Below are 25,757 nucleotides of genomic sequence, written 5' to 3' on the forward strand. Positions count from 1 at the left end.
CTATTTGTGCTAAATTATAATATTTCTGCTTTTTATACTATTTGTGCTAAATTATAATATTTCTGCTTTTTATACTATTTGTGCTAAATTATAATATTTCTGCTTTTTATACTATTTGTGCTAAAACATAGTATTTCTACTAAATGTAGTATTTCTGCTTTTTATACTATTTGTGCTAAATTATAATATTTCTGCTTTTTATACTATTTGTGCTAAATTATAATATTTCTGCTTTTTATACTATTTGTGCTAAATTATAATATTTCTGCTTTTTATACTATTTGTGCTAAAACATAGTATTTCTACTAAATGTAGTATTTATGCTTAATCATAGTATTTCTATATATTTCTGCCAGGTCCCCAGGCAGCCAATCCTCTGTGAGGACTTAGACATTCAAATTTTCAAATCAGGGCCTGCACGGTTTCCCAGCCAATCATATATGTGTCCTGAGGCATTCAAATTTGCATATTGGGGCCTTCATGGCTTCTAAGCCAGCCAATCATATCTGAGGGCTGAGGAATTCAAATCCACAAATCAGGGCCTGCACGGCTTCCCAGGCAGCCAATCATATATGTGGCCTCAGGCATTCAAATTTGCATATTGGGGGAATTCGTGGCTTCTAAGTCAACAAGTCATCCATGTCGTATATCTCTAAAAATTCACATTTTAATGATAAATTGTTAACACTGGAAGATTCCCCCATCTCTTCTGAACAAAACGGTGTAAGAATGACCGCTCTAGCCCCTACGGTTTGGAAATTATGGTCATTTGTTTGAGAGGAGTCCTCACTATGAGAAATAGGCTGCAATAATCCTGTGCCTCTCTCTGCTGCGTGTGTAAAAAGATGCACCTGTTTTGGCGGGAAAAAGTACACAGGCTCTCTGATTGGTGGATTCAAATTCAGCAGCTCCCAGGCTGACCTAGAAACTTACTTCTCTCTCCCTGTGCATTTTTTTGCTGATTTTTTCATTTAACAAGTATATTTGAGGGACTCTCAGCATGTTCAGCATTTTTTCAGCTGTCCATTTTGCTTTTCTAATTTTTCTGTTTAACTTATTACTATTGTGCTAAATCATACTGTTTCTGCTAGTTCATAAGATTTGTGCTTACTATAGTATTTCTGCTTTTAATAGGATTTGTGCTTAATATAGTATTTCTGCTTTTTATAGAATTTGTGCTTAATATAGTATTTCTGCTTTTTATAGAATTTGTGCTTAATATAGTATTTCTGCTTTTTATATGATTTGTGCTTAATATGGTATTTCTGCTAAATTATAGTATTTCTGCTTTTTATAGTATTTGTGCTAAAACATAGTATTTCTACTAAATGTAGTATTTATGCTTAATCATACTATTTCTATATATTTCTGCCAGGTCCCCAGGCAGCCAATCCTCTGTGAGGACTGAGACATTCAAATTTTCAAATCAGGGCCTACACAGTTTCCCAGCCAATCATATAAGTGTCCTGAGGCATTCAAATTTGCATATTGGGGCCTTCATGGCTTCTAAGCCAGCCAATCATATCTGAGGGCTGAGGAATTCAAATCCACAAATCAGGGCCTGCATGGCTTCCCAGCCAGCCAATCATATATGTGGCCTCAGGCATTCAAATTTGCATATTGGGGAATTCGTGGCTTCTAAGTCAACAAGTCATCCATGTCATATATCTCTAAAAATTCATATTTTAATGATAAATTGTCAACACTTGAAGATTCCCCCATCTCTTCTGAACAAAACGGTGTAAGAATGACCGTTCTAGCCCCTACGGTTAGGAAATTATGGTCATTTGTTTGAGGGGAGTCGTCACTATGAGAAATAGACTGCAATAATCCAGTGTCTGTCTCTGTGCTGCGTGTGTAAACAGAAGCACCCGTTTTGGTGGGGAAAAGTGCACAGGCTCTCTGATTGGTGGATTCAAATTCAGCAGCTCCCAGGCTGACCTAGAAACTTACTTCTCTCTCCCTGTGTGTGTGTGTGTGTGTCTGTGTGTGACAGAGAGAGAGAGAGAGAGAGAGAGAGAGAGAGAGAGAGAGAAAGCGAAAGCCTTTTAATGGGATGATCTCATTGTAAGATTCAAATTCAATATATTTAGACTGGTTGACTGAATTGGATCTTGTGTGTGTCTCTCTCTGTGCATGTGTGTTTCCTTATGTGTCCATATTTGTGATTGTGTGGCTGTTATATTTTTTTTGCCGATTTTTTTCATTTAACAAGTATATTTGAGGGCCCTCAGCATGTTCAGCATTTTTTCAGCTGTCCATTTTGCTTTTCCAATTTTTCTGTTTAACTTATTACTATTGTGCTAAATCATACAATTTCTGCTATTTCATAAGATTTCTGCTTAATATACTAGTTCTGCTTTTTATAGGATTTGTGCTTAATATACTATTTCTGCTTTTTATAGAATTTATGCTTAATCATACTATTTCTATATATTTCTGCCAGGTCCCCAGGCAGCCAATCCTCTGTGAGGACTCAGACATTCAAGTATACAGATCACAGCCTGCACGGCCTCCCAGCCAGCCAATCATATCTGAGGTCTCCCGTTTCCTCTCTCGTCATATCTCAGCGACAGATGTACAGAGAGCAATGAAAATCGCAGTCAAAGTACACCAAAGTCCGCTGATTCAGCCAGTAGACGAATTATGCTTCTAGTCCACCTAGTTTTTGAGTTACACAACGTTTTGTAACTCCAAAAAACGGTGTTTTTCGCCTCTCACCGCGATCTAATTCTGACTCCTCATCAGCCTGTTTTTCCAAAGTGGCCGCTCTCTTTCCCAGTGGCGCAGTTGGTAATGACACGGCTCTGCAAGCCAAAGATCGTGGGTTCGATTCCACCTTGGTCAACATGTTTTTTTTCCCTACAAATTAATACACTGTCACAGACCAGTAATTCATATTCATCATTTATTACAATTCTGCAAACTTTTATGATTTTACCAGCTTTTGATATTATGGACCTCACATTCTTGTTAACACTCAATGGCACAAATACTCTTCCCTTTAGGCTCTGTGTATGTGTGTGTGTGTATCAATATTTCTCCCATTTTAAAGTATTACTCCTCCATAATTGTATTTCTGTTCAATCAAAGTACTTTTACTACATCTTAGTACTTCTGCTCAATCATAGTATTTCTGCTAAATCATAGTATTTTTGCCAAATCATGATTTTTGTGCCAAATCATAACATTTGTGTTATGTTAAAGTATTACTACTAATTGGAGGAATTTCTGTCATGTTACAGTATATGTGCTAAATATAGTATTTCTGCCAAATCATACTATTTCTACTATGTTATATTTTTCTTTCTAAATACAGCATTTCTGCTATATAATTGTATTTCTGCTTTTTATACTATTTGTGCCTAACATAGTATTTCTGCTAAATTATAGTATTTCTGCTTTTTATACTGTTTGTGCCTAATATAGTATTTCTGCTTTTTATAGGATTTGTGTTTAACCTTCAGAGGTCCTTAGGGACATTTATTGTCTTTTGCATTTTTAATTTTAATATAGTATTTCTGCTAAATTATAGTATTTCTGCTTTTTATAGGATTTGTGCTAAAACATAGTATTTCTACTAAATGTAGTATTTATGCTTAATCATACTATTTCTATATATTACTATTCTGCTAAATCATACTATTTATGCTTTTCATAGAATTTGTGCCTAATATAGTATTTCTGCTAAATTACAGTATTTCTGCTTTTTATACTATTTGTGCTAAAACATAGTATTTCTACTAAATGTAGTATTTATGCTTAATCATACTATTTGCATATTGGGGAATTCGTGGCTTCTAAGTCAACAAGTCATCCATGTCATATATCTCTAAAAATTCACATTTTAATGATAAATTGTCAACACTTGAAGATTCCCCCATCTCTTCTGAACAAAACGGTGCAGTGACCGTTCTAGCCCTTACGGTTAGGAAATTATAGTCATTTGTTTTGAGGGGAATCCTTAATGGATAATGTTTATATATATATATTTGTCTTTAAAACATCTTTGCAGACTGACTGTCCTGGACTGGTTGTTGTTGTTTTTTTTTTTCAGGTCTGGTGAACTCAGCTCTTTGGTGTTGGTGTTCAGGAGTAGAGCCTTCTAATAATATTTATTCAAGTTATAGATTTAAAGTTCTGCGAGTTTTTTCTGTAGCAAATAAATATTGTATAGAATATTTAAAATCACCTACATTTTTGATGTTTACAATGCCCATTGTGTGTAATACTGGAATTTCCTACTACCCGTGAACGCCTCATCTTTTACCTGACTGCCGGACATCCGCCTTTCCGCACACTTCGCTGAGTCCGCTCTGGGTGAGTGCTGCTGCTCTGCTTCTCCTCTTCTCTCCTAAATGTTTATAGTCTGTTTGTGCGATTTAACGAGTTCTTTTAGTGATTTATAAAGCCAACCGAGGTATAACTCATATTAGAGTAACACAGTGGTTGCTTTTTCTTAGTGAAACTTTGTCATTTTTGTATGTAAAAGGAGTGTTTGATGAGCTAACAACCCGATGCTAATGCCTAGCGCTCCTTTGAGCCCAGTGTGAAATGAAAATTTGACTGTGAACCACGGTTATTGTGTTGTTTTATTAATTACATTTGGTGTGTTTGTCAGTCTGTTACATAAGGTGCAGTTAGTTCTCTTCACAAATCAGTTGGTTAAAACAGCCTCATTCTTTATGCTGTAAAGTTTTTAATGAACCGCCATCTTAGATTCAGTGTCAGCTGTCGGCAAGATCAAAGGAGCCATTTTACCGCCTCTGACCGAACACGGGAGAAAGAGTCACGTGTGTGCAGGTCTTGTGGGTTAATTAAGACAAAGGAGGGGGGGAGAAACTGAGGATTAAACATAGGCTATGTCCCCACATACACGGGTATTTTTGAAAACGGAGATTTTCCGTTTCTGTTTTAAAAAACAATCCCGTCCACACATAAATGCAGAAATGAAGGAGAACGCTGCTAGGAACACGCCAAAGCAGCAGGTGGCGCTATATTCCTAACCGTGTAGAAATGTTGGCCAATCAGAAGTCTAGAAGCCTCGGTGGGAAATGGTAAACAAAGATGGGGCATAGAAGCAGAACCGAGTCATATCTGTGGGGGGACAGTAACTGTGTGCGCATATGTAAGCATTTAAACACTGCAGAGAGAACAATTAACAGTAACCGTATTGTAGAAATGCATTTCACCGAAACAATAACGTGGCGCACAGTGTGACGTCAAAAAAGGCGCTGCGTTTTCTCTGTTTCCCTGTCCACACATAAATGCAAAAACGGAGTTTTCGAAAATATTCTGGCAAGCGTTTTTAGTTTTTCAGTGACCGAAAACGCCGTTTAAGTGTGGACGAAAGGTGCAAACGCATAGAAAAATCTCCATTTTCAAAAGTACCTGTGTACGTGTGGACATAGCCCAAGAATAATAAGAACTCCTAATATGTAGACTTTAATTTTTAAGAACTGTTTAACAAAGGCTTGTTTGTGCCAACCTAAATCTGCAGCACAGTTTAAATTCTCACTTTGTGGGAAATTAATGAAATAAACAACAGCCCACCTTCACATAAATAAAATATGGCAGTATATTATTATTAGTATGGTACATAGATATTTATTTTAAAACTACAGCATATTTACTATGATACTATGTGCAGTTGGTAATATTTTAGGAAGTAGAATTTGAATGCAGACCACCTCAAATATTAAAGCCTTAAAAATATGTCGTGCAGTTTTTCATGTATGAGTGTTTTGCAATCTTAAATGAGATGTAGACCAAAGAAAACAGAGGAGAGTTGTTGTTTGTATTCCAGCTGTAGTAAACAAAGAAGTTTAGTGAATCTTTTTGACAACAGAGAGTGATGCAGTATTGATGCTGATTTGAGTTTTCTGATCCTGTATTTTTGTTCTTTGTCTTTTGTTACACAGAGTGAAATAAAGCTTGGTTTTGCCTTTGCTGGTAAGTAAACCGTGATTGTAACTGAAGCAATATGAAATTGGGATTGTGTAACATTTTTAGCAATTTACATACAATAGTTTGGCTTTTTGTGATATCTTGCCATTTGCTCATGGGCAAAAACACATTTAGGATTTATAAGCAGTAAAGCCCCCCCCCCTAGATCTCTGAGTGTCCCTAAAAATGTCCCTGAAGTTTAATAGGCCATTTATGTCTAATTTTAAAGGCTTATCAAAGCATTTCTGTAGTAATTATTGTTTTTATTACACATGTTAAGGCCATTTGAGACTCTGCAATTAAATTTTGCCCTCTTTAGACTAAAGTGAGTTCATTTTGTCTGAGGTACAGTGCTGGGAAAAGTCTTTCTTCCTTGCAGATTTATTTTGTTCATGCTTTTTTGTCACATGTTTCAAATCATCTAACAGGGATGATTTGAATAAATACAAAAAAGCATTTTAAAGTGATGATTTCACGTATGAAGCAGAGAAAACCAAACCAGAGCTATCTGTTCTAATGTGAGAACATGCTGGTCTCTAATACCCAGCTGTGGAAGCCCTGATACGAAGAACTACCATCAAGCATTTATAGTATCAAGTATTATTTGTGATTGTTGCACGCTTTGAAACTGTGATGTTATCATTTGATCAAGTGTGCAGTGCAAGCAAATCATTGCTTGTGGTATCTGCTGTGTTATGTAATAGCACCAAAGTATTAGAGCTTTACGTTCATGAGGAATTTCTGTGGCTTATTGCAGATGGATAAAACGACACATCACCTTAATAAAGACAGAAATCTTTAATAAGGTGCAGAAAGAGAAGATGGGGTGTTTATAGTAAAGCTGTTGTAAACAAAGAATTTAACAGATTTTTTTTCCCACTACAGATTGTGATGCAGTATTGACTCTGATGCTGATTTCAGTTGTCTGATTCTGTATTTTTGTTCTTTTGTTACAGAGTGAAACAGAACTTCGGTTTTGCCTTTGCTGGTAAGTAAGCAGCAATTGTAACTGCAGTAATATGACATTGTCACTGTGTAACATGTTTAGCAACTTACCTAACGTAGTTTGGTTTTTGTGACATTACCATTTACTGATGGGCAAAAACAAATGGTCAGAATTTATACCTTGTAGCAGCAAAGGCCCCACACATGACCTCTGACTGTCCCTGAAGTTTAACAGGCCATTTGTGTCTGATTTTTATGTTTGAACACAAACAACTGTTTTTATACAGTTGTTCATGTTCTCCGTTTGTTTATGGATTTACCTAGCAGACATAACTATGAACGCATTTTAGGTGAGTTAGTGTAAGTGGTAGCTTAAACACTTAAGAGCACCACAGTTGTTGATTTATATCTTCACTCATATTCTGCTTATGTATTACATTAAAGTCAGACCACTATAGAAGTATTTTTGCCTGAGTGAACAGAAGTGGTACGTTAAACATTTAAGCAATAATAAAAGACTAAGAGAACCAGAGTTGTGAGTAGGCAATGTTGTGTATGTTAAAGCCTGTGTGTAATTTATGTACACTAAGTTTAAATCAGTTTCTTAATAAGTTGCTTGATACAATGTGTTTGAAAATTATATATAAAAGGGAAATATTGAAAAATACAAAAAGATTCCTGCCAACAGGTACAATGGAAGGACTTTTTATTATAATTTTTAAGAAATTAATTGCAAAAATGGCGTGCCACTGTTGTTACTATAACATGTCAGAATTTACATGTATTTTAGGATTTACATATTCAGATCAGAACTAAAACCTAATGAGGTTTTCCGTTGATTCTAACAGTTGTGGTTTTTCCACACTTTATTAAGCACTGACTTGTGATAGAAAATGATGGAGCTAAAAAGCCATAATCTGTACCAACAAATATTGGTGCCTCTTCTTTGCACTTCTGTAGTATGCATGCCTTTATTACACATGTTATCGTCATGTGAGACTCTGTAACTAAAGTTTGTCCTCTTTAGACTACAGTGAGTTCATAAAGGCTTGAAGAAATTGAGGATCTTACTAGTTATTTCATGTCACAGTAAATTGGATTGTGTGTGAAGAGGTTCAACAGTGTAAGTCATTAAACAGTGATCTGATGTGTTGTTTCCTTTCTCTAGGATACTGATCTGATCGTCGCAAGTCTGGTAAGTATAGGTTTTGTCTGCAGTACAGTGCTGAGAAAGGTCTTTCTTCCTTGCAGATTTATTTTGTTTATGCTTTTTTTCACATGTTTCAAATCATCTAACAAGGATGACCTGGATAAATACAAAAAGCAGTTTTAAAGTGATGATTTCATTTTTGAACCAGAACAACCTGGTCTAATGTAAAAACATATTGGTCTCTAATACCCAGCTGTGGATGCCCTGATAGCAACAATTACCATCAAGCATTTACAGTAACTGGTAATGACTGGTTTACATCACTGGTTGATTTTGGTCCACTATAATTTCAGAATTGTCTTAATTAGATCCAAACAGGACAGGCAAAAAAAGAAAAGAAAAAAGTCTTAATTAAGGCCCAATATAGGGTTTTCAAGTCATACCAAGTACCACGGTGGTTAGCACTGTTGCCGCACAGCAAGAAGGTCCTGAGTTTAATTCCAACATCAGGCTGGGGTCTTTCTGTGTGGAGTTTGCATGTTCTCCCAGTGTTTGCGTGGGTTCCCTCCGGGTACTCCGACTTCCTCCCACCGTCCAAAGACATGCAGCTTGTGGGGATAGGTTAATTGAATAATCCAAATTGTCACTAGGTGTGTATCTGCGAATGAATGTGAGTGCGAATGGTTGTCTGTCCCTGTGTGTTGGCCCTGCGACAGACTGGCGACCTGTCCAGGATGTACCCTGCCTCTCGCCCTATGACAGGTGGGATAGGCTCCAGTGCCCCCTGAAAAGGATAAGCGGAAGCGAATGGATGGATGGATGGATGGATGGATAGGGTTTTCAAGTCATACCAAGTATCTTAATTTCATTAAAGTCCAGACTGATTCGTTTACACCAAGTGTTTTGTTTCATTCATTCAATTGGACTTGCTTGTGTGCTTCAGATCCTAAGTGTGATTAAACTTAAGCCCAGGACCTGATGAGTTGATGTAGGTCCTGAAGTAGTAAAGGAACTCTGGGACATCACAGTAACAGCACCATGTTTGACTTTAATGCTGGTGTTTTTCTCTCACTATAGATGATTCAGTTTAGTGCAGTTAGTCAGCACAGCTCTTGGTTATCATCGAGATATTATTAGGCAACTTGTTGTAGCTGAACAGGCAAAAACGTCTGGGAGGGTTTCTGTTTTCTGGGGTCTCCAGATCCTTAGAAATCTCTTTGTAAACCTTTACAGAACTATATGTGTTTGTTTCACATTAGAGCAGCTCACGACTAGCAGTTTAGGGACAATTAAATATTCACATAGGGCAGGGGTCTCAAACTCCACTCTTCAAGGGCCGGTGTCCTGAAGCTTTTCCACGTGTCCCTGTTACAGAACACCTGAATAACATTTGTAGGTCATTAGTGAGAGTATAGAATTTGACTGTGTTGAAGTGGCATCCCCGAAGACTGTTCAAATTTAAGTAATTTAAGTGTTTGGAAAAATGTACTTCTAAAAGTACTTTCATTGCATCATGTTCATTCACTCATGAGCTGCTATAACATGAATCAAATGGCTGAATTACCACCTCAGCATGCAGTCACGTTCTGTAGAGTTTTGCTAATGACCTACTAATGTTATTCAGGTGTGTTGCAACAGGGACACATAGAAAAGTTTCTGGACACCAGGCCTTAACGACCAGAGTTTGAGACCACTGGTGGTAGGGCATTGTGGATTTCAAAAGCTTCTTCCCTTAAATCACTGCCTAAAAAAATGCTTTTTGTAATTTGTCATAATGACTTGCAAAATATAGGTGGGATGAAAACATAAACATAAGACATTTTATAGTGGCCTGATATTTTTATCAAGGCTGTTTTTTGAATATAATCCTGCCCTAATTTACAAAAGATGAACTGTCTGAAAGTCATGTTTGTTTGTTTGTTTGTTTAAGAAATGTGGGAATCTCCAGCAAAGATCTTACATGCAACAGCTCAGATACAGCACTCACTTCTGTTCTTTTTATCATGAAATGATCTACAAAGAAATGATCATCATACTAAATTTTGCTAATTAGGCCTTTATATCAGCTATGATAAGTTTATTATAGATTTAGTGTAGTGCTTATTGCTGTGTATCAAACATGCCCCAAATGTGACTGAAATATGTAGAAACTGCTGTGTAGAAACTAGCTGTCTCCAAATTTCTCATTTTGCCAAAATTCATACAGAGTGACCTGAAACTGTGCTGTAACCTCAGTGTGTTGGTTTTGTTGGACCATTTAATATTTACAGTAAGTTACTGTAGCAGCACGTCTTAGTTTGAGTTTATAGACTTAGTTTATTGTTTTAATAGAATGTAAAAATGTCCTTATAACAGTTCCACCATCATTTGTTAAACATTGTCATTCTGTTCAGTCCAATAATTTACTGTAGAACTCTTTAGTATTTAAAGCCCTACATGTATTGTATTTTTGAGATTATAAGGCATAATGTCAATAAACAAGCCTGTTTTTAAGGCAGATTAAGCCAAACAAACAGTCAGATAAGTCAAACTTTATTCGAGTCATTCACAAACAACTCTCAACACTGTTCAGTTGTAACACATAAAATACAGAACAATACACTCTTTCAGTTCATTCCTCATCCACAAATCCATCAAACTCTTCATGGGTTGATCAGTTTGAAATCTGCTTCTTAAGCATGTCTCTTAGCACGTGCCAGGTCCTTGTACACACACCATAATGTTATGTTGAAGCACCGTACGAATTACTCTGCGAGGGTCCTGACTATGGTAGCCATAATGCTCTGACAATACATCAAGCAGCACAGCTTTGTAGCTTACGAAGTCTTACTAAAATATTTGACAGAATTTTGAGCGCTGTGTACCACAGAAATCCCGTTTGAGGTCAGTAAGCATAACCAGAATCGATACGCTAGGCACATTGTATGTTTTTGAGATAATGACAGGATTTTAGGTGTGCCATATAGTCTGAAGAATATGGTAAATCCAAGCATGTTGGAAATATGACTAATTCCATGCCTTTTGTGTCTTACAGGTGACCTGCTGCAGAAGATCCTCTCTCTCTCTCTATCATTATAAGCAATTCTGTCTATCCTATCACTCTCCCAACTCTATCTAATTTGAAAGCCATTCTATCTTGTATCCCTCTATCCCTACTGCTCTATCTAATTTGAAAGCCATTCTATCTTGTATCCCTCTATCCCTACTGCTCTATCTAATTTGAAAGCCATTCTATCTTGTATCCCTCTATCCCTACTGCTCTATCTAATTTGAAAGCCATTCCATCTTGTATCCCTCTATCTCTACTGCTCTATCTAATTTGAGAATCCAAGTTTTGAGAATCCTTTCAGAATCCAATTTTCAGAAATCCAAGTTACCAGAACTTGATCTATCTGTTACAGAATTCTGAGAGATCTCTGCTCTCACTGCTCTTTCTTTCCTGTCTTTAAACTCTCTCACATTCAGTCATTTTGCTGGAAATTACAAGTTGAATATACAGTAGTAGAATTACAGTACAGTAGAACTTATAGTAGAAACTACTTACACAGCCCTACATTTGTCATTTTAATTTTGCATTAGACTTTAGTTTGGACTGCTAGTTTGGCTTACTTTGATCAATTGTATAAAATATCACCTTTTTATAAGTTTATTTGTAATAAGATAATCTGGTTATTTTGTAATACATACATTCAGATAAATAATAAATTAGATCCAGTCTGTTAGTCTGTTTCATTGGCTATAACATTTGACTGCAAGTTTATAGTACTATTATTTAAGGACAAACCCATTTTGTCACTCGGTGTAAGTATTCAGTTAGTATTGTCATCGAGAAGTGCCTGAGGACCCAGACTTCCTGTTTCCTGACTGCTGCAGAACATCCAGCTGAAGAAACCCCGTTTCTAAAAGAGCTACAATAAAACGCACCAAATTGTTTCCAGAGAACTTTGAATTTCCTTTATTTTTTGAGTTTGGAGTACAAATCAGCTTTTTAACATCTATTCATATATTCATAAAAACATTTTATAGTATAATAGTACATTTCTCAGATTTAACAGTAACTTGAGGAGTTATAAGTTTTTCTGTTTCAAGGTTCAGTTTTGTTTATATTTGTGTATAACCACATATAAGTTCCAGATTGTACTTCAGCAAAATGCCAAGAAAAAGTCAAAGGTCGCAGTCCCAGAAGCTTAGATGGCAAAAGCAGAAAGAACAGGTGAATGTTTCTCAGAGCAGTGAGCAGGTAAAGGTGTGTGTTTCAACTTTTCCCAGCACAGAAGTGCAGAGCAGTGTTCAGACAGCCACAGTGTCTTATGCAGATGTGGTAAAGAGAAGTGTTCCCTCAGTGTCTGTCCCAGAGCCTGGAGTTATGCAGGTAATCCAGACTGAACCCCAGCTAACTGTACAAACACAGCATGATGGAGAGACAGCCACAGTGTCTTATGCAGATGTGGTAAAGAAAGGTGTTCCCTCAGTGTCTGTCCCAGAGCCTGAAGTTATGCAGGTAATCCAGACTGAACCCCAGCTAACTGCACAAACACAGCATGATGGACAAGCTCCAGGACAGTCTCATGTACAGGTTACAAACAGTGAAAGTCCACGAGTGAGTAGCGTCTGTGCTTCCCGAAGCCAGGCTTCTCCTAGGTATGGAAAGTACCGGAATCAGCAATGCATGGCTAACAGTTTGGTTTTCCTGTCATTCTTACACGAGGATGAATTTATTACCAGAGCAGATCTAAACCGTGTGTTGGACAAAGGCCATGCCGTCTATTCAGATGCCAGACTGAGGTTTGTGAACAGCGTGTTTCTAGCCTGCGATGAACTTCCCTCAGTGGTCACCAGCCGCAGACACGAGTATCAAGTCGACATGTCTCAGTTTGCTCATTACGGCACATTTGATGGTACAGATCACTTTCCGAGCCTTGAACAGGGATTACAGTGTTTGGCTTCAGACGTTCGCTACGCTTTGCTAGTCATGGGAGGAACAGTCATCGCTGTTAGCAGGCTGACTTCAGGTGAATATGGATATTTTGACCCTCACCCACGTAAGTCTACTGGTATGCCATTGTCGCTAAGTGTAAGTGGTGGAACTGCAGTTATGTTGAAATTCACACGTCTTAATGACATGATTGACAGGATCAAACGTTTGTACAGAATGTTTAGCATCGCACCAAGCTGTACTTATGAACTACAGCCCATCGAGTTTCACAGTGAAAACGCTGCTGACCAAAGAGATGCTAATCAAACCACCGAATACAGACAAACAGCTACAAGTGCACCAGCACCAGCTTTAAATGAACGTGTTCATGAATTAAACTCTGAAATATACACTGAGCAGACACGGAAACCTGTGACCAAAGATTTAACCAGTGAAGTAATGTCATCCAGAGTTGATTCTTCAAATGAGACAGCTGCTCCCGGAAAAAAACATCCTTCTGATTATTTTGAAAAGAAAACCTCTGCATGTTCTGTGAGAGAAACTCCGGTAACACCAGATTCTGTTCCTCAGAATGATTCAAACAGTGCCTCCAGTTCAACTAAGATAACAGAGGAACTCTCAGATAAACTGCTGAAACGTAATAAACAGGAAAGGCAAAAAATGAGGAGAAGATTATTAGCCCAACAAAAGCTACCACAACGAAAGGAAAATCAGAAGACGAAAGAAAGGCAGATGTACAGGTTTGATGAAAGCTTCAAGACAAAGAAAAAAAACTCAACTAAGAAGTGTAATGATCCTGATCACAGACATAAAAGGAGTCTGTACAAAAATGAGCTGTATAAATTAAATGCTACCTATAAGGAGAAACACAGAGAACATTTGAGAAAGATGTATAGAGAAAGTGCTAAAATTAGAGAGAGAAAAAGAGAACGTGTCATAAGGACATATAGAGACAATCCCCTATTCAGAGAAAAGCAGAAGGAACGTATAACAAGAACGTATAGAGAGTCTCCCATATTCAGAGATAAGCAGAAGGAACGTGTAACAAGAACATATAGAGAGTCTCCTATATTCAGAGAAAAGCAGAAGGAACGTATAACAAGAACATATAGAGAGTCTCCCATATTCAGAGAAAAGCAGAAGGAACGTGTAACAAGAACATATAGAGAGTCTCCCATATTCAGAGAAAAGCAGAAGGAACGTGTAACAAGAACATATAGAGAGTCTCCCATATTCAGAGATAAGCAGAAAGAGCGTATAAGAAGAATATACAGAACTTGTGCTGAATTCAGAGAAAAACATAAAGCTTACATGAGGTCATATGTATATAACCTATATAAAGAAAGTGAAGAATTTAAAAAGAAAAAACTATCTTACATGACTAAGCGTTATGGAGAAGAGAGACGATTTCAGCAACAACACAAGGACAATATGAGAGAACGAATGAGAGTAAAATATTGGAACGGTTTTTCTTTCAGACAGATGCATAATATCAGATGTGCAATGAATATAAAACGGAAATATCGCCAGATGCATCGACCAGCTGAGACTTTACAGTGTCATCCAGAGAACACTTTAATGAATGAGGCCATATCTCGTTTCAGATCAAACATTAAGTCAGCACCATCTTATGTTTGTACTGTTTGTCTAAAAGCTTCTTTTCCTAATCAGGTGAAGATCTGCAAAAGACAAAATTACTCAAAACACCAGACTGTAGCTCATCAGTGTCTAACTGGTAAATATGTTCATGTGTGTGATGAAGCATGTCATGATCACTGCAGCTTTCCTGTTGAGAGAAAAAAAGAGTATATCTGTCACACATGTCACAGTTCCCTCAAAAGTGGATGCATGCCCAGGCTTGCTGCTGTTAATGGTTTAGAACTGCAGGATATTCCAGCTGAACTTTGTGATCTCAACATTCTGGAGAGACATCTGATTGCCAAATGCATACCATTTGCTAAGATTATTCCTCTTCCAAAGGGGAGACAGAGACTTATACGTGGTAATGTGGTATGTGTACCATCTGAGGTCCAACAAACAGTTGACAGTTTACCGAGGATCAGAAGCCAATCACAGATCATGAGGATAAAGCTGAAAAGACGACTGTGCTACAAAGGCCATCAGCTGTTCCAGACTGTCACCTGGTCTAAACTCATTCAAGCTCTGCGTAAACTGAAACAAATTCATCCACAGTACACAGATATTGTTATCAGAGATGATGCATTGCTTTGTGATCCAACGTTACCTGATGATGACAGCAGTGATGAAGCCAGCATGGCAAGTGATGATTATAATGAAGCAGATTTAATGGAAATTGACAACTATGAAAAAGATGCCCTTTTGTGCGAAAGTGAGTCTCAAAGTGACCAAGATATTAATATGCAATCCTGTGATGAACAACCAGAGGAACAAAATCCAGATGAACCAGAAAGTGATTTGAACAATGGAGGTTTTGCTCTAGAAAGTTGTCTGCAGCCTGTAGACATTTCAGAAGAGATTCTCTGTTTCACTGATAACACATATTGTGTGGCTCCTGCAGAAAGAAACAATCCTGTTAGCTTCTTCAGAACTCCTCATTTGGAAGCCATGGCATTTCCTGTGCAGTTTCCTACTGGTCAGAATACACTGGATGAAAAGAGACGTCTCAAGCTCACACCAAGTGCTTACTTCAAGTCAAGGCTTTTTAACATTGATGCAAGATTTGCTAAAGACACAAATTACCTGTTTTTCTCACAGTTTGTCACTGAAATACACTTGGCTAATTCCAGTATGACGATACAGCTAAGGAAAGGTAAAACTATGACCAAAGATGGACGCAAAATCACATCAGGAATGTTACAAAGTAAGACAGAAGTAGAGAAGCTGGTAAGAAATAAAGATGCAATCAGATTTATGCAGCCACTCAGAGGAACTCCAGCTTACTGGCAGAAAACTACCAGAGATCTATTCAGCATGGTTCGCCAAATAGGAACACCTCAGTTCTTTGTCACTTTCTCTGCTGCTGAGATGAGATGGCCTGAAGTGATTCAAGCAATAAAGAGACAGCAAGGTGAAGAGGTTGATTTTGAAGCCCTGGACTGGTCAGAAAAGTGTGAAATTCTAAGATCAAATCCAGTAACCACCATGCGAATGTTTGATAAACGTGTTGAGGCTTTGTTCAGAGATTTGCTTTTTTCTCCTGCACAGCCCCTTGGTGAGATCATTGATTACTTTTACAGAGTTGAGTTCCAGCACAGAGGTAGTCCACATATACACATGTTGCTGTGGATTCGAGAAAAGGTAGAAGCAGATGTGGATGATGACCAAACTGTCTGTGACTTTGTGGACAGATACATCTCAGCTCAACTCCCTGATCCAGAAAAACAACCTGAACTGCACAAAAAAGTCACTGAGCTACAAAAGCACAGCAAAAACCACACAAAGACATGCTTTAAGAGTGTGAACTCTGGTTGTAGATTTGGGTTTCCCAAACCACCAGCCACAAGAACAATGATTGTGAGACAGGATGAGGATTCAGACACTGAAGCTGCAAAAGCCAAACTCAGACCTTTGTTGAACCTGCTGAAGGAACCTGAAGCTGCTTCCCTCACCATAGAGCAGATTCTGTCACGATGCAACTTAACAATGAATGAGTATGAACAATGCCTCCAAGACATAAACAAGAAAACAGCTCTGATTCTGAAACGTGACCCAAATGAGTGTTGGATCAACAATTACAACCCAGACCTGCTTGAAGCCTGGAACTCTAATTTAGATGTCTCATTCATTTTGAATGCCTATTCATGTATAGAATACCTCTGTAAATATATAACAAAGAAAGAATCTGGCCTCTCTGAATACCTGAAGACAGTTATTGACAACTCTGATAAGAACACCGTCAATGAATGTGATGAAATGAGAGCTGTGATGCAGGCTTACTCAAAAAAGAGAGAAATCAGCGCACAGGAGTGTGTGACTCGAGTCTGTGGCCTAAAAATGAAAAAATGTTCCCGCAGTGTTGTATTTGTACCAACGGATGATAACCCAGTAAAAATGAGTCGGCCCATGAGCTTCCTGGAAAGCACAACACACGACAGTTGTAATATTTGGATGACAAGTTTGAGTGATAAATACAAATGCAGACCTGAGACCCCAGAATATGAGGAAATGTCACTGGCTGATTTTGCTGCCTTGTGCAGGTTGGTGAGTGGTCCAAATGAAGGAAAAGATGTGCTTCCTCTTCTAAACCAGCTTGGATTTGTACAAAGGCGAAAGAATGATAAACCAGCTATAATCAGATATTACCACTGTTCACAGGAAAAAGATCCTGAGCAATATTATGGTCGACTGTTGAGACTTTACCTTCCACACAGATCAGAGCAGGAACTGAAACCACAAGGGTTCCAAACCTATCAGTCCTTCTACAACTCAGGTTTTGTACGACTTCCATGTTCAGACCACAGTGAGTCTGTGAAAAGGGTTGTGAAAAGAAATAAAGACAAGTATGAGAAGAACTCTGAGGATATTGAGAGTGCACTGGAAGAGTTTGAACAAAATAGGGATGTTGTGATTGATGAATGGTGTAATCTTGCTCCTGAATCTGAAGTTGTGAGGCTGCAATGCGATGAGAATCTTCCTGAGAGACATTCTGATGATGAGAACGAACAGGAGAATGTTCCCGACTACAGTCGTCAGTCTGATGCTGTAACAAAGATCAGAGCCGTCAGAGAACAACCTGCAGTAGATCCAGCCGTGGTACGTGTAATGTATCAGAATCTGAACCAGAAGCAGGCCTGCGTGTTCTATGCCATAAGAGACTGGTGTATTCAGCGAGTTTGTGGTTTGAACCCAGATCCATTTTTCTTCTATATCAACGGTGGTGCAGGAACTGGAAAGTCACATCTGATTAAGTGTATTCATTCTGAAGCATCAAAGATCCTGAGCAGACTGCCTGCTAATGCAGAAGAAGCTGACATATCAAATCCAACTGTTTTACTGACTTCATTTACCGGTACAGCAGCTTTTTCTATCAATGGCTCTACATTACATTCTCTACTGAAACTACCCAGGAGTCTGAAACCACCCATTCAAGGACTTGGTAACCAACTGGATGAAGTCAGATCTGAGCTGATGAATGCTGAAATTATTGTTATTGATGAGATTTCAATGGTTTCAAAACCCCTTTTTGCTTATGTGGATGCAAGACTGAAACAAATCAAAGGCACTCAGAGACCTTTTGGTGGAATGTCAGTTTTAGCTGTTGGAGATTTTTACCAGCTGCCACCAGTGCGACAGTCTAAACCTCTCTGTGTTTACGATCCAGAACAGATTGACCTATGGCAGGAGCATTTTCAGATGATCACTCTAACCGAGATCATGCGTCAGAAAGATGATGTGGCCTTTGCAGAGATGCTGAACAGGATTAGAGTCAAAGAAAAGACAGATGAGCTTTCTCAGTGCGACAGAGATTTGTTGTCACAGGCTGTGACTGCACCAGAAGAATGTCCAACTGAGGTCTTACACATTTATGCCACCAACAAGAATGTGGAATCCCATAACACAGATACCCTGAAGAAGCTTCATTCAAACATCATAATCATCAATGCAGACGATTTCCAGAAGGATAAATGTACAGGCAGAATGGAACGAAGAGACAAACCATTTACAGGTGGGCGAAATGATTTACCTGACACTCTGAATGTTGCTGAAGGAGCTCGAGTCATGCTGACCAGAAACTTGGACACACTAAACGGTTTAGTCAACGGTGCTTTTGGTATACTGGTAAAGGTGGTGAGATCTGAAAATGATGGACACATAATTAAACTGGGGCTCAGGATGGACAACCGGCAGCCTATGAGACACAACCGCAGTGCTAATGCAGCATCTGATGATCTGGTTTACATTGAGAGAGCAGAGGAGAGTCTGAAGTTTAAAGGAGCAGTACGCAGACAGTTTCCTGTAAAGCTAGCATTCGCTTGCACAATTCACAAAACTCAGGGTCTTACAACACAGACAGCTGTAGTTTCAATGAAGAACATTTTTGAACCAGGTATGGCTTACGTTGCTCTCAGCAGGGTGACGTCTCTCAGTGGACTCTATTTGCAGGACTTGGATGAGAAAAAGATTTACGCCAATCCCGAGGTAACTGCAGCGCTCCAAACCATGAGACAAGCCAGTGTTGAGGAAATGATGCCTCTTCTTCAGGTCAGAGAAACAGCCAGCAGACTTGACACTCTTACACTGATCCATCACAATACGGAGGGTTTGCCATCTCACATCAGTGACATCAAGAGTCATCATGAAATGTGTTTAGCAGATGTTTTGTGTCTCACTGAGTCTCACCTTCAAGGCTCCTTTGTTGCAGACAGTCTTCATTTGGACGGCTACACCATGTTCAAACGCAACAGACATGTGTCCTACACAAACTTTCCTCACATGGCCAGCAGAAGTGGTGGGGGAGTTGTTGTGTATTTGAGGAATCATTTTCAGGTTCAGGTAAAACAGTATCTGCATAATGTCACTGATCTTGAGTTTTTAGTGTTGAAGGTTCAGGCTCCATTCCCTGCACTCATTGCTGTTGTGTACAGACCCCCTGACTACAGTTTGACACCATTCATGCAAAACCTGGTAAGTCTTTTAGATTCACTTGAAATAATGGACTGTCACCCAATCATTGTGTGTGGAGATTTTAATGAGAACCAGTTGCAGAGTGGAAGAAAACAGATTCTGGAGCAGTTTCAGTCGAGAGGGTATTCACAGCTGATCACTTCTGCCACTACAGACAAGAACACCCTGCTTGACCTCATTTTTATTTCTCAGCCACAGAAATGTCTGTATTCAGGTGTTCTGAGATCATATTACAGTTACCACAACCCTGTCTTTTGTGTCCTGTCCTCGAGCCAATCATGAAGTCGTCTGGTGAGTTTTGAAACAATTACAGATCATGTTTGTTACAGAGTTTACTGATTGTAGAGCATGAAAAAGATTTTTCATTGAAAAAAGGGTCTTCCCTACTCTGTCTGTCAGAAGACCCTTTCTTATTGCAATGTTATTAATCATTTCACCAAATCATTGCTGAACTTCATGCAGAGCAGAGAACATCTGCTATCATGCACCTCTGATCTGAAATGTGCTGCAACATTTATTAAACCAACATCATTTCTTTTATTCTCATGTTTTAAATGACTAAATCTTTTTACTGTGACGTATGTAGCTCAACAAACGAGATCTTCCCCTCCAAGGGCTTGAAAATATGAAATAGTAAATAAATAAATCCCACATAAATGCAGGTATTTATTATGGCTCACATGAATAAATACAGACAATTATATTTTCTTGATTATAGTAGCTTTTGTAGAATCAAAAGTTTTTGTGATGAATGAGTTTTTGCTTATCATGTTTTACAGGTAAAAAATGTCAAAAGTTATAAACTATCTTTACGCTACCAGAGATGTCTATAATGATACATTATGTAGAGAAAAACATTAGTACAGCTTACAGAATATGTATAAAAACTGATTTAGAAGTAAATGGATAGTTTTCTGAAAGTTCCCGACTACAGTTTAACACCACCCACCCAGATCAGCCCCCAAGTGTCTATGTAATGCTGGTATGGTGTGTGAGTTTGACTTGGCCTTTATCCGGGTGGGTTTGGGTTTGGGTGGATAAAGGCCAAGTCAGAATTCTCTGAGCAGCTGGAAAAAGCTGCTAATAAACAAAGACATCAAAAAGTGTGGGCTTTAGGTGTAGCCCCCGCTTTCTGATGCACTAATTAGACTTAGTAACCGACACCCCATACCAGCATTACATAGACACTTGGGGGCTGAGCTGGGTGGGTGGTGTTATAAGCACGTGTTTTGTTAGATATATTTTTTCAGACACCATCTTCATGAACTGCTGAGCCAAACCTGATCCACAGATAACTACATGCCACAAGGAGACTGCTGTGTTATGAATTGCCATACCAGTGTGTCTTCAATGGAGAAGATGACACACCCATCACCTGACCTCCTGCCTGATCTGGAGACCATCATCATGCTACCACACTACACACCTCTGAGACCATCAATGATGACTCATACTGAGGAAACTGTATTTCCTGTCAGAGATGCTCAGTGATCCTCAGAGCAGAGAGAGGTATCATTCTTTATCTTTGATAAAAAAAAATGTCAGTGTTTTTAATTCAATTAATTAATTAAAATCCTGTTTATTGCATAAATAATTCCACACTCAAATGATTATACTTGTTGACACTTTTTGAGTTTTAATTCACATTATGGATTACAAATCTATGCTTTTTCTACTCTGTCTCTCTGTGCAGGTATTGCTGTCTTCTGAGTTCTTCCGTGTCCCAACTGAGGCCTTCAAACCTCATTGCAGAGCTCATGTCTTTCCTCACCATCATGTGAGTGTGAGATTGCTCTGGATTCTGGTTATGTGGCCTGCAGCACCTATAAGGTATTTCAACATTGTTCATTGTATAACTTATTTGTAGTTTTTAGGGTTTCTACAGACAAAAAAAATGTTCCTTTTTCTGTATTTTTTAGAACAAGCTCGTCCAGTGTGCCTGCATTCCAGCTTCTTAGACTCTACGCAAGTGGACAGAGTATCAGTGTTTGGCCACTCTTACAGACACTGACTTCTGTCAATTCACTTCTACTGATCGGGCACCTCACTCCAGGAAGACAGAGGGCTGCAAGCCTGTCATCATTTCCAGTGTGGCTTTGTATTCTTGGGTTAGCATCAGATTTTTCCCACAAATATTCAAAGGTAACACTTGTTTTAAGCTTAGTTATTAAATCAAAAGTCTTCCCTTGTGTCATGTCTGTGAAGGTTCTCATGATGTCCTTTGATGTAGTCTCTCTCTTCACTTGCATACCCACTACAGAGGCAGTGGAGACTGTCAGAAAACGACTGCAAGAAGACAGCTCCTTGGAAGACAGGACCAACTTCACACCCGATCAGATGTGCACACTGTTAGACCTCTGCCTCACCACTACATATTTCAAATACAACGAGGGTTTCTACAGACAAAAACATGGCTGTGCCATGGGTTCCCCTGTGTCACCTGTTGTAGCCAACCTTTACATGGAGGAAGTGGAAAGGAAGGCTCTTGGCTCTTTCAAAGGAAGAGTACCCAGCCACTGGTACAGATATGTAGATGACACCTGGGTCAAAATCAAAAGGCAAGAAGTGGAATCCTTCACTGCGCACATTAACACCGTGGATAAAAACATCAAGTTCACCAGGGAAGACACAAAGGACGACTGTTTGCTTTTCCTGGACTGCGCTATGCACATTGAAGAGAACGGCAAACTCAACATCAAAGTTTACCGGAAGCCCACACACACGGACCAGTACCTCCTCTTTGACTCCCATCACCCTCTGGAACACAAACTTGGAGTAATTAGGACACATGTCAGTGTTTTTTAATTCAATTAATTAATTTAAATCCTGTTTATTGCATAAATAATTCCACACTCAAATGATTATACTTGTTGACACTTTTTGAGTTTTAATTCACATTATGGATTACAAATCTATGCTTTTTCTACTCTGTCTCTCTGTGCAGGTATTGCTGTCTTCTGAGTTCTTCAGTGTTCCAACTGAGACATTCAAACCTCACTGCAGAGCTCATGTCTTTCCTCACCATCATGTGAGTGTGAGATTGCTCTGGATTCTGGTTATATGGCCTGCAGCACCTATAAGGTATTTCAATATTGTTCATTGTATAACTTATTTGTAGTTTTTAGGCCTTAACACAACTAAAATGTTCCTTTTTCTGTATTTTTTAGAATAAGCTCGTCCAGTGTGCCTGCATTCCAGCTTCACAGAAAAGAACATCAGACACCAGCGAGGGAGGATAAGAAAGACAGACACAACAACATTGTCATCCCCTATGTAGCCGGTGTATCAGAAAAACTCAGGAGAGTTTTCTCCAAATACGACATCCCAGTGTACTTCAGACCCAGTAACACACTCAGACAGAAACTGGTTCACCCGAAAGACAAAACTCCTAAACACAAACTTAACAATGTGGTGTACGCTGTACAGTGCAGCGAGGAATGCCCAGACTTCTACATCGGAGAGACCAAACAGCCACTTCACAAGCACATGGCACAACATAGAAGAGCCACCTCCACAGGACAAGACTCAGCAGTCCATCTGCATCTAAAGGACAAAGGTCAGTCTTTGAGGATGCCAATGTTCACATTTTGGACAGATGGAGGAGTGAAAGAAGCCATTTACGTCCACTGTGAGCGACCATCTTTAAACAGAGGCGGTGGTTTACGACACCAACTGTCTGCCATCTATAATCCAGTTTTGAGTTCCCTCCCCAGACACCGTAACGTCCACTCACATCCTGGGAGTGGGCGTGGGTGATTTCCTGACCTCGGGAAATCACATGATAGGGTGGGGCCAGGTTTCACAATGAGCTCACCCGAAACCCTGGCTGATTGGGACCCACACCCACTTTCACACCTTGGCTCATGTGATTAGGTAGAGGATCATCAGGGGGTTCTTTGTCCCTCTTTGGGGGGAAACTCCCACTGGGTTTAAATCTGGGACTCTCCACCATTGACCCTTAGAACTGAAGAAGCTTCTCGGATGAGAGGTGAAACGTCTTCAAGGAACTCAAAGAAGTCCAGACGCTTTTCTTTCCAAGCTCCTTAGACTTCACTTGTGTTAATTACATTTTATTTGTTGTTGTTTTCTTTTAGATTTATATGCAGTGATTGGATGTGGTGGAGCTTTGTTAACCGTGTGGAAAACATCTGTTTGTGATGATATTTACAATGAGGCTTTAAGGTGACAGTTTCCATGTAATTTCAATCCTCTTACTAAGCAAAAACATGTTTGCAATTAACATATTTTTTCAGTTTTGTCTTTTGGATTTATGGTTAACATTCCTCTGTGACAGCAAATACTAAACTGGTCCAAGTAACCAGCATATCATTGGTCAAAGGCAAAAAGGACCACATGTCACACTAGCAATGAATTTTTGACTGTGTTTGTGTTAGTATAGAGTAGGTCTAACAGTGGTTTTCCACATCTGCTCTAATATATATAGATAATGGGTCAGACATATATAGTCATTTTGAAAAGTTCATAAAGGTCATTTATATGTGTTCCTCTTTATCATTTTATATCAGGTCACACAGCTGACTTGAGTTTTGATCAGAGTAGAACCATAACATTCATGCTAATGGTTCTACTGTTTACAGTTACTTTATGATGGATTTCACCCTGGTCACAGCACTATGTGAAAAGCTGTTAGAGGTAAAGTTAAGCCAATTAATACATCATCATAAGTCACTCTCTAACGCAGGGCAGTGATTATTATTCACTGTAATTTATTCAACAACAATGTTCTTTATTTGATTCTTTAAATATGCACATCGATTGTTTAGCTCTGTGACTCTCCACACCTGAAATATATCACAATGTGGACTTCATTTCGACAGTATTTTGTAGATTGGTACCATATTTATCATCGAATCATCTTGTGCACTTATTAACTAAATGTTGTTTGTTTGTTTTTTTTGTTTGTTTGTTTGGGTTTTTTTTGTTGCCATTTTTACCTTTCACCAACTGTGTAAATTCTGCAATTTTACCTTGGTTTTGTTTCACATCAGTTTATCTGCTGGCTGGTATTCCTGTCTTCCTTCTCTCACCCCAACCGGTCGCAGCAGATGGCCGCCCCTCCCTGAGCCTGGTTCTGCTGGAGGTTTCTTCCTGTTAAAAGGGAGTTTTTCCTTCCCACTGTCGCCAAAGTGCTTGCTCATAGGGGGTCATATGTCATATGATTGTTGGGTTTTTCTCTGTATCTATGAAGCGCCTTAAGGCGACTTTTGTTGTGATTTGTTGCTATATAAATTGAATTGAATTGGTTTTCTTTCTTTTCTAATGTTTCTGGTCATTTTTCACAGTTAAACAAGTAACTTTGAGGTTACGTCATCGTTTTCAGCTGTTATCTGTATACATTTTTTTCCTAATAATTACATTTCTGCAAAATTATAGCAGTTCTGGTAAGTTGTAATATTTCTGCCAAGTTATTAATTTTTTAATAAATTATTACATTTCTGCTAAGTTGTAGCTTCTGGTAAACTACAACATTTCTGCTGAATTGTTATGTTTCTTCTAAGTTATTGCATTTCTGCTAAGTTATTACATTTTTGCTAACTTGATGTTCTTCTGCAAAGTTATTAAAATTTCAACAACTTTTTAAACGCTGACTTTGATTTCTTCAGCTTCTTCAGCTATTTTCAACTATTTTCAGCAGACAGCTTCAGCTTTACAGTTTCCTCTAAGTGATTGCAGTTCTGCTAAGTTATTCCATTTTAGCAAAGTTCCTTTGCTTCTGCAAAGTTTTTACAATTTCTGCAACTTTTCAGCTTTTTCAGCTACTTTTTGCATACAGCTTCAGCTTTAAGCATCCACACTGCATTTTCGCAGGAAATGCAAATTTTTCTAGTTATTATTATTATTATTATTATTATTATTATTATTATTATTATTATTATGTTAAATACTCCACCTCAGAGTCCTGCATTTGGGTCACAGTGACACTCCCTTCCTAATTATGTCCCTCCATCTAATTTCTAACCACAATAATTTCACCTTCCTCCATATCTTTCTCACTTCTCCACAGCTGGTTCTAGTAGTAGCAGCTGCCTGTGGCAGTGAGGCCTGGTTACTCTTGTTGATGGCTTCACGGTGCAGAAGCCCCAGAAGCATGTTTTCACCACTTCTTCCACACCAAACTTTTTCTTTTTACAAGCCACATGAGCGCACAGCATC

The 25,757-nt window shown here is 38.6% G+C and overlaps 2 protein-coding genes across 6 annotated transcripts; both read left to right on the plus strand.

Moving 5' to 3' along the window:
* Window positions 1–3,757: 3,757 nt before the first annotated feature.
* On the plus strand, window positions 3,758–21,641 carry LOC146548773 (uncharacterized). 5 transcript variants are annotated; one of them, XR_014890343.1, is made up of 7 exons: window positions 3,758–4,320; window positions 5,922–5,952; window positions 6,903–6,934; window positions 8,060–8,086; window positions 11,076–12,254; window positions 19,062–19,160; window positions 19,321–19,356. XR_014890343.1 is itself a non-coding variant. In XM_085261546.1 (3 exons), exons 1-2 carry the CDS (start codon window positions 14,826–14,828, stop codon window positions 19,429–19,431), a joined length of 4,446 nt encoding a protein of 1,481 aa, XP_085117672.1. In that variant the 5' UTR covers window positions 14,707–14,825; the 3' UTR covers window positions 19,432–19,451; window positions 19,544–19,669. The 5 variants fall into 5 exon arrangements, 3 of the variants coding, with proteins under 3 accessions (XP_085117672.1, XP_085117669.1, XP_085117671.1); XM_085261546.1 differs by lacking the exons at window positions 3,758–4,320; window positions 5,922–5,952; window positions 6,903–6,934; window positions 8,060–8,086; window positions 11,076–12,254 and adding an exon at window positions 19,544–19,669 and having other exon boundaries at window positions 14,707–19,160; window positions 19,321–19,451; XR_014890342.1 differs by lacking the exons at window positions 3,758–4,320; window positions 5,922–5,952; window positions 6,903–6,934; window positions 8,060–8,086; window positions 11,076–12,254 and adding exons at window positions 21,277–21,413; window positions 21,503–21,641 and having other exon boundaries at window positions 14,709–21,092.
* LOC146548774 (uncharacterized) lies at window positions 20,943–25,183 on the plus strand. The gene is made up of 6 exons (XM_085263402.1): window positions 20,943–21,056; window positions 21,277–21,360; window positions 21,542–21,725; window positions 21,844–22,373; window positions 22,528–22,664; window positions 22,751–25,183. The coding sequence occupies exons 1-6, from the start codon at window positions 20,943–20,945 to the stop codon at window positions 23,337–23,339; spliced, it is 1,638 nt and encodes a 545-aa protein (XP_085119528.1). The 3' UTR covers window positions 23,340–25,183.
* Window positions 25,184–25,757: the final 574 nt, after the last annotated feature.

The sequence above is a fragment of the Mchenga conophoros genome, linkage group LG22 (genome assembly GCF_057382185.1).
Source record: "Mchenga conophoros isolate Kocher_MC1m ecotype Shallow Benthic linkage group LG22, M_conophoros_male_GT1.1, whole genome shotgun sequence".
NCBI lineage: Eukaryota > Metazoa > Chordata > Actinopteri > Cichliformes > Cichlidae > Mchenga > Mchenga conophoros.